The following is a 9441-nucleotide window of genomic DNA, read 5'->3' as shown; positions in this document are numbered from 1 at the left end:
ACTAAAATGCTTTTCTCTTGAATTTTAACCACCAAACAAGAGGCATGTTTCTGGAACACCCAGTTCTATACTACAATACAATGTATTCTCTGTCAGAATTCCATTTCTATTACATTCTTGTCTCTTTTTACTATGGGAATGACTCCCTCCCTTCCTTCCTTTCTTCCATCCTTCTCTGTCTTTCTCTCTCTGTCTCTCTCTCTCTGTCTCTCTCTGTCTCTATCTCTCTCTCTCCTTCTCTCTCTCTCTCTCTCTCTGTCTGTCTCTCTGTCTCTCTGTCTCTCTCTCTCTCTCTCTCTCTCTCTCTCTCTCTCTCTGTCTCATGTTTACTTTCTACTTATATTTGTATAATGGAAGTTTGGTGTGGTTGAAGCTGTGTTCTGAGTCTTCTGTGTTCATAGATGTTATAAAAATTGACACACAGGAGTTATTCTCTAAATATTTATTTAATAAACAAATGAACAACTTATAGAAATTATATGTCTGGGAATATCATGTTAAATATTATATGTAGAGATTTGTTTTGACGTGTAATTTAAAATATTCTGGTTACCATCAGAATTGTACATTTTTTGAGGCTATGGTTAAAATAACCGAGGAGATGAGCTTATCTGTCCTTTGCTGAAGAAGTACCATGGCTTATCAGGGCCATTGTGTGCATGCATATGTAAGTAGTAGGTAGCTGCTGAGCATTTTTGTTTTGGTGAGTACCATTGTTATGTTGGCTACCTGCCTACTAGAGGAAGCTAGAGCAGAATACATTTCTTGACAGCTCTCTGACAGTGATGAGACATTGATTCTCTGTATTTCTTTCCTGAGGAATAGCCAGATTAGTTTTTCTTATATAAAATATAAAGATTCAAACATTCTTAAAAGAGGGAAGCAATTAAGAAAGCAAATATCTCATTTCGTTCCCACTTAATTCTGTTGTTGTTGCTGTTGACTTGCATCTGTGGCACAGCCTCAGGTGACCTTTAACTTTATATGTAAAGGAGGCTACCCTGAGACCTGTGGCATGTGTTACCACACCTTCACTTGATTGTTTCCTGTTTATTTAATAGGTTTTCTTTTACTCAGTAGTGCTGCATTTAATATTGAGTCTTAAACAAAAATGTTAGGGTAATCTTCTTCTTACTTTCTTTTGGAAATGGTAGAACTAATCAATATGATAGGATGTGCTACAATGACAAACATCCCTAGTTTTCAGATGGCAGTTCCTTCTTTCAGCCTTTTCTAAAGCAGTGCATCAAATTCACAGTTAATGTAGTGATAAGCAAAGGGGGTTTGAGAGCAGGCAGATGATTTAATTTTTATTTAAATTTTTATATTATATATTTTGATCATGTTTTTCCTTCTTCCCCAATTCTGCTTCCTCCCTCCACCCCCAGAAATTCCTCCCCTCTCTCCCAACCCAACTTCACTAGATATATGCACACTACAGGCATGCTTCACGCACAGGAGTAGTTGGCCAACATAAAATGACTTCATGTATTTTTTGTTTGATTTGTTTTTTCATGTGTTGGTTTCATTTTGTTTTGTTTGGGTATTTTTGTTTGTTTGGTTTTTTTTTTTTCTGTTTTGATTGGCGTTTTCTTTCTTTGAGAGAGGAGGGGTAAGGACAGAGAGGATTTTCACAGGTCCAGCCTGAAGCACTATCTCTTTTTTCTGTTTATCTCTTACCAAGGATTAATCAGGAAATTTTCCATTATTTATTCACTGTATATAAAATCATAGGATCCTTTGTAAACTTCTTAGTTAGGAAGTAGCACAGGCCAGGGAGATAGCTCTGTGGTTCTTGGTGCTTTTCAAGAGGACCTGAACTCAGCTGTTTCCAGTACCCGTGTCGGGCTGTTTATAGATCTGGCTCCCGGTGGAGCTGATGCCTCTCAGACCCAGAGACCAATGTGCATTCCCACCCCCAATCCCACCATGAGCCTATAATTACAAATAATAAAAGAAGAAAAACAGAAAATATTGAAAGATCAGTATAAGCTTATATTAGCAAGATTGTCCAGCAAAACAATGATCTAGAGAAAAGAGTCTGCATTTACAATTATCAGTCTAAATATCAGCCGAGTACAAAAGTCAGTATAGGGTAAATATTTGAAGAAAATATTGCCAATGGGTTTTGTAAAAATTAAAATTTTACAGAATTAACAAGCTAATATTTGGCTTTCAGGTATGTGGCATAGTCCTGAAGTAGGATTTTACATGTATGGCATATCTCAGATCATTTCAGTATGTCTAGTTTATGAGTTCATCATTTTATTTTTTGGACTAAATATAAAATGGGGAAATCAAGGATTTTCTAAAACAATCTCTTTAATATTTTCCATTTTATTTCATGTATATGGGTGTTGGGCTTGCATGTTTATCTGTTTATTACATGCATGCCAGGTGTCCATGAAGACCAGAAAAAAAAATGTTGGCTATTCTGTGACTAAAATTGCACATCAGCTGCCCCATGGGTGGTGGGAACTGAACTGAGGTTCTCTGCAAGATCACTGAGGCATCTTCCATTACCCCAGTGTAATCTATTAATGATAAAAATATAATTTTGAAAATAGTGATATAGTTCTAGTTAATTATTATTTGTAGTAATTATAATTTTATTTTCCATAGCCATAATGACAAATTAATTGAAGAAATGGAACCTGCAAATGATACCACCGTGACCGAATTCGTTCTCACTGGTCTATCTCAGACGCGGGAAGTGCAGCTAGTCTTGTTTGTTATATTTTTATCCTTTTATTTATTCATACTTCCAGTGAATATCCTTATTATCTGCACAATCAGGCTTGATCCCCATTTGAGTTCTCCCATGTATTTCCTGCTGGCTAATCTAGCCTTTCTTGATATTTGGTACTCCTCTATCACAGCGCCTAAGATGCTTGTAGACTTCTTTGTGGAAAGGAAGATAATATCCTTTGGTGGGTGTATTGCTCAACTCTTCTTCTTGCACTTTGTCGGGGCCTCTGAGATGTTCCTGCTGACAGTGATGGCTTTTGACCGCTACGCTGCCATCTGCCGCCCTCTCCACTATGCTACCATCATGAACCGCCGGCTCTGCTGTATCTTAGTGGCCCTCTCCTGGACAGGGGGCTTCGTTCATTCTATAATACAGGTGGCTCTCATTGTTCGACTCCCATTTTGTGGACCCAATGAATTAGACAATTATTTTTGTGACATCACTCAGGTTGTCCGGATTGCCTGTGCCAATACTTTCCTGGAAGAAATGGTCATGATCTTTAGCAGTGGCCTGATCTCTGTGGTATGCTTCATTGCTCTGCTAATGTCCTACGCCTTTCTTCTGACCATGCTTAAGAAACACTCAAGCTCAGGTGAGAGCACCAGCAGGGCTATATCCACTTGTTATTCCCACATCACTATCGTGGTGCTAATGTTTGGACCATCCATCTACATTTATGCTCGCCCATTTGACTCGTTTTCTCTAGATAAGGTGGTATCTGTGTTTCATACTGTGATATTCCCTTTACTCAACCCCATCATCTATACATTGAGAAACAAGGAAGTAAAGGCAGCCATGAGAAAGCTGGTGAATAGATATATTTTTTGCAAAGAAAAGTGAAAAGTAAATGATATATTTTACATTGTGCTAACACAGGAAGTACTGGTAATGTCACATTTACTTTCTCTTATTTGAACTCTATTTTAAGATTTATTTATTTTTATTTTGTATGTATAAATGTATAAATGTTTTTTCTTCATCTGTTTATGTGTATCGTATGCATGCTTGGTGTCTACAGAGGTGGGAAAGTGACCTTGAATTTCATGGAGCTGGAGTTAATAGAGAGTTGTGAGTCAATATTTAGGTCCTGGGAACAAAATCTGGGTCCCCTATAAAAATAACAAGTATCCTTAAACACTGAGTACTTCTCTCGGGGATTAAACTCATCTTTTTTTTCTATCCTTCTTCTAAGGTAAAGCACAAACATATTAAAATGGAAACAAATTCACCCTGAAATGTCAAGCAGCCTATTATGAGAATTTAGATTTAATAATGGTCTTCTTAAGCACATATATTCATTACTTGTTCAATGAATACCTATTCCATAGCAGGTCTGTGAAGAGAATGTGTGTTGTGAAATAATAAAGTAAATAAGACTTTGGAAATATTTTCATTATGTGCTTAAAGAGATGGCTAGCAAGTAAACATAATTTCATACCAAATTAAGTATTGGTGTATTTCACTTTTGGCTCAATAGGAGTATTTGGCACTTTCTTTCTGAGCCTGGAAAATGTTTTCTTTGTCCCTTATTTCCAACTCTCCCAGACTTGGTAGAACCTGAAGATTCTGTTCTATAAGCCACCCCAACTCCTGTTTCAGGCAGCTCGTATTGAATAGTATTACTGACAAATCTGAAGCCCTTTACCAACTATGAAAATGGTATTCATGCAACCAGAGCACAATATTTTTTGCTTGCTATAAGATTTTTCCCATTTCAAATGTATTAACCAATCAACTCAGTTTTTATAGTCTACATAGTAACCTTCAGAGGAAAGCCTGGCATGAAGGAAATGGCTCTGTGCTGATGGGGATCAGCTGACATGTATCTGCAAGCTTTAAATTCAAACCTTCTATCTCCTTTGTCATTTTGTTTGTTTCCCATGGTTGATACTTTCATGTGTCATATTAATTTGAATAGATTTAGCATAGTAAATGTTGAAATATAACACTATAATTCAATTATTTTCCATTAAATTATGCTTTGTAGTTTATATAGATGATACCTACTTAAATATTACATAATGCAAGGGTTAGTAATTTGCTCATTAGGGGGTAATTTTTGTATTCTGATACTCAGAACTCAACTAATAACCATGTTTCAGAATATAAAAGGTAACTATAAATATCTGATTTCACAAGAAATTCTTATTTACCTAAATGTAAATGTTTAATTTTAAAACAAAGAAGTCTCCATGAAAGGAGTTCTCACTATGTGTATGCTGAGTTTCATTTAGTCTTTTACTTAATGTTATAATATGACTAGATATTGAAAAAGATAGATTTCTGTCAGCATCAGGAAAATATACATGAATGACAAATGGTCCTCCAGAGATTATATTTATTATTACTACTTACTTGCAGAGGTACATTTCTTAGTTTAGAAAATAATTCATGCTTGGCACAGTATATCTCAAGGTGGAGTGGTGGTACATTTATGTTGATTGTTTGCCTTAAACTTATTTTTTCTTATATTGAACTTCCTTCGTCTTCTGTGCTCAACATGACTTCTTTTCTAGGGATGCAATGACACAGACTACAATTTTGATTCGTGAATATTGAGTGACATCTCATCACCTGGAACTGAAAGAAAACAGTATATTTTGAGTTCTAGACATTTTAAAATATTTTTAAAAACATGAAAATTCAAAAGACCTACACATACATAATAAATAATGCAATATGATTCCAGATTTTGTATTACTTTATTGTTTTTCTTTAATATCAGAAGCAGCTAATACGTATTCAGAAGTTGCTTTTGTTTTATAACTTATGCTTGTATCATTATTAATAATATTACTTGAAAAGTAGTGCCTGTTCATTTTTTGTGGTTTTCAAACACCAGCATAAGAATATTTGCTGAACATATCTAAGCTAGTAATGTAAAGAAGCAGTGGAACACTAATTGTTTATTTAGAAATATATAAAGTTAATATTGACAAGGAGGGGGATTCTTTGACAAACTACTGAGTCATGACCTAGCCCGACTCATGGAGGAAATAATCAAGTAAAAATTTGGGGATTCATTTTGCCATTCTCACCAGTAGATGAGTGGAGATAATTTTTAATAGATCTGACAAAAATCCTTACCTTTATATTCCAAACAAATGTTACATAACATTTTTCACACTTTTAGTCACAAAAGAGTTCATTAGAAGTTCAAAATGTATGACCACATAAATATGACACAGTGGCCTGCTCCCCTGAATTACTTGGCCTCAGATGCCATTAGTGCTAACGCTAAGAGTTAACTTGGGTAATAAACAATGGTAGGAGAATCAGGCATTATTCATACCACATTATCTTGGTGATGTAGTCAGTGCCACAGCACCATCTCTCAATAATGCAACATCATCACCAGCAAAATTCCAAATTTGCTGAGAGCTAATTTTCCAATGTCAAAAATTATGCATTTCTTCTTGGTTGAGTTAAACTATCCTTTAGGGTTTTTTTTTTCTTTTTGGTCTTCCAGTCTCTGTTGCTCTATTTTTTACCCTTTTAGAGATTGCTGTTGAAGTTCTATTTTCAAAACCAGAAATATATAGTAGACTTAGTATCTTAATTCCCTTATTCCAGGATTGAAATTGTATTTAATAGATTGATTTTTGTGAAATTTTGCAGTCTTGGTTATATTAATATCATATTATTTTTCTAACTTCAATAGCATCCAGATGGCCTTTACTAGATCTGACAAAAATTCACAACAGTATTATTTATATTTCCTCTGCATTTAACTTCTAAAAATAGTTCATTAGATGTTCAAAATATATGATAATATAATGACACAAAATGTGGGTAGTATTTTAGAAAATATATCCCATTGCTTCATAGCTTGTTAAATAAGACATAAAGTTTATTCACCAAACACTATTAAAACCAGGTCAGTTGATTTATCCTGCTTTGTTTCATAATCTAATTGACTATTTAAAAATAAATTTTGGGTGTTGAGTACAAAGAAAAAAATTCTTTGCAGAAGCAAGTTTGACTTTCAGTTTTTCTACCAAGAAAATATTTATATTTAATTTATCAAAATTTTTATTTTATTTTTTATTTATTTAAAAAATGCTAAAGAGTTCCAACTGTATGATTAAAGTCTAGTTGTTTTCTAGAACTCTTTCGAAGAAATTAACAGGTCACAACCTTCGGCCAATAATGTAAAGTATAAGAAGTTAGAAAAAAAGACTGGGATCATCTATTAATATTTTACAATTCACAAAATGTTAGGTTATTAAGATATATTTATATTGATTATATCTTGATAATCAATGAAAACCCAAGAGTGGGTACACCTGTGAAGAATTTTCTTGATTAGTTCATTTGATGTGGAATGACCCACTTTAAATCTGGATCATTTGAGGACATAAGACCCACCCAGAATATTCTGATGGCAACTCACAAAAAAGGATAATAAAGAGGGAAGTTTTTATTTCTTGCCTTCTTGCCCTCTCTCAAGCTGGCTAGTCCATTTGTCTTATTGCTGAGGCATTCCTTTATTGCTATTAAAATCTATTTCTTCGGCATCCCAACATAGACTAAAGAACAGTATCTCCCTAGGACGACTGTAGCAGAGTGTGATTGCTGAGAAATCTAGTCTCATTGACTGGAAAAAACACAGAAGAATGGATACAGAAAATATGGTTCATTCACACAATGGAATACTACTCAGCTATTAAGAATAAAGTATTCAGAGTTTTGCAGGCAAATGGATAGAACTAGACAATATCCTGAGTGAGGTAACTCAAACCCCAAAGGACATGCATGGTATGTTCTCACTAATAAGCGGATATTAGTTTTCCCCCAGAAAAAGTGCAGAATACCCTAGATACAGTCCACAGAACTCACAAAGTTCAACAAGCTGAAATGCCCAAGTGAGAATGTCTCAGCCCCACTTGGTAGAGAGAAGGAAACATTGACAAGTGGGGAGGGAGGGAGAGATCTGGGAGGGAAAGTGGATGGGGGGGGTGTAGATAAGTGGGGGGTGAGAGGGGAACCTGATCTGGTATTGGGTGAGGAAAAAAGACTGAAGCCCTGAGAGCCAGCAGAAAGAATGGAAACAGGCAACCTTGGGAAATAGGAGTTTTGGGGTACCCTACAGAATGCAACAGAGATCTGGATGGTGAAAGACTCCAAGGACTAAAAGGGGGGGACCTTAAATGAAATGCCCCAGAGTAGGGAAAGGGAACTTATAGAGTCCACCTCCAGCAGGAAGACAGGGCTTCAAGTGAGGGATGGCATTGCCATCCCACAGTCACATCTCTGACCCATAATTGTTCCTGTCTGAAGGAATTACAGGGATAGAAATAAGATAAGCCTGAGGAAAGAAGGTCCAGCAACAGGCCTAAAGTGGGATCCAGCTCAAGGGAAGGTCCCAGGGCCTGACACTATTACTGAGGCTCACAGAAAGGGATCTATCATGACTGCCCCCGAAAGACCCAACAAGCAACTGAAACAGTCAGATGCAGATATTTGCACCCAACCAATGGATAGAAGCCACAGACCCTTGTTGTTGAGTTAGAGCAGGCTGAAAGAAATTGAGGAGAAGGGCGATTCTGTAGGAGGACCAGCAGTCTCAATTAATCTGGACCCCAGAGATCTCTCAAATAATGGACCACCAAATAGGCAGCATACATCAACTAATATGAGGCCCACAAAGCACATACAGTAAAGGACTTCCAGATCTGTGTTCATTCAGAGATGATGCACCTAATCCTCAAGAGACTGGAGGAACCAAGGAGTTGAGAGATCAGGTGTGGTAGGGGATGGCAACATCCACGTGGAGACAGGGGGCTGAGCAAGAGGTATGGAATGTGGAAGAGTTGGAAGGTGGAGAAGGGATATAATATGGAGTGTAAAAAAAATAAAACATAAATAAATAAAACCACAATAAAACAAAAAGATCATTGATATCTTCACTAGGAGATACCCATTGTTGTACTATACTGATTGTAATCATAAGCTAATCTAATATATTCCTCTTTAATGCATAACACACACACACACACACACACACACACACACATATATATATATATATATATATATATATATATATATATATATATATATAAAATTTCTGTTCATCTAGAGAATCCTGGATAAAACATTATTAAGTTATTTGGATAACAAAGTAAAGTACCATAAAATTTTAGAATTATAGCATTTCATTTCATTTCCATCCTGAACATTTCACTAAAAATAAATACATATGTTGGATAAGCATCTTGAGATATTGCCAAAATTGATCCATATATCACATAGACTATTTGAGGTCTAAAAGTAAAATGAAATTTTGAATTCAGAAAAGAAAAGAAAAGAAATAGCTGTACAGGAACCTTTTATGTGGTTTTTCAAGGCTGGAGAAATGGCAAGGGAATGATAATGTATAGGTGACAAAGCAAAGGCTCACATAATAGTATATTGGTAACCAGCAGAGGTCACCAAAAGATTCATTTTCAGGGTGATAATAAATCATTTTTTCTAAAATTCCCCATTCATAAGAAATAAGTAAGAGAAGAAAAAGATTTATGAGTCATATGGCTTTAAATAAGACTTTTTTGTGTTTACAGAACATGATTTTAATATTTTCAGCTGTTAATGTTCAACAAAAAGAATAATTATTTTAAGATATATTTCATTGTTATATCTCCCTTTTCATTTTTGATTTTTTTAATTTGAATACTGTTTCTGGGCCCTCT

The 9441-nt window shown here is 35.3% G+C and overlaps 1 protein-coding gene across 1 annotated transcript; it reads left to right on the top strand.

The window, feature by feature from the left end:
* The first annotated feature begins 2618 nt into the window (after positions 1-2618).
* Positions 2619-3639, top strand: LOC110325910 (olfactory receptor 4M1). Its single transcript, XM_021204071.1, has one exon. The coding sequence runs from the start codon at positions 2648-2650 to the stop codon at positions 3587-3589; it is 942 nt and encodes a 313-aa protein (XP_021059730.1). The 5' UTR covers positions 2619-2647; the 3' UTR covers positions 3590-3639.
* Positions 3640-9441: the final 5802 nt, after the last annotated feature.

Source organism: Mus pahari, chromosome 8, assembly GCF_900095145.1.
Source record: "Mus pahari chromosome 8, PAHARI_EIJ_v1.1, whole genome shotgun sequence".
In the NCBI taxonomy this organism is placed as follows: Eukaryota; Metazoa; Chordata; class Mammalia; order Rodentia; family Muridae; genus Mus; species Mus pahari.
Note: the sequence above shows the minus strand (reverse complement) of the source record. Positions and strands in the feature narration are given on the sequence as shown.

What these genes read in the sequence shown, in the direction of transcription:
- LOC110325910 (XM_021204071.1), top strand. Translation starts at nt 2,648, where the DNA reads ATGGAACCTGCAAATGATACCACCGTGACCGAATTCGTTCTCACTGGT.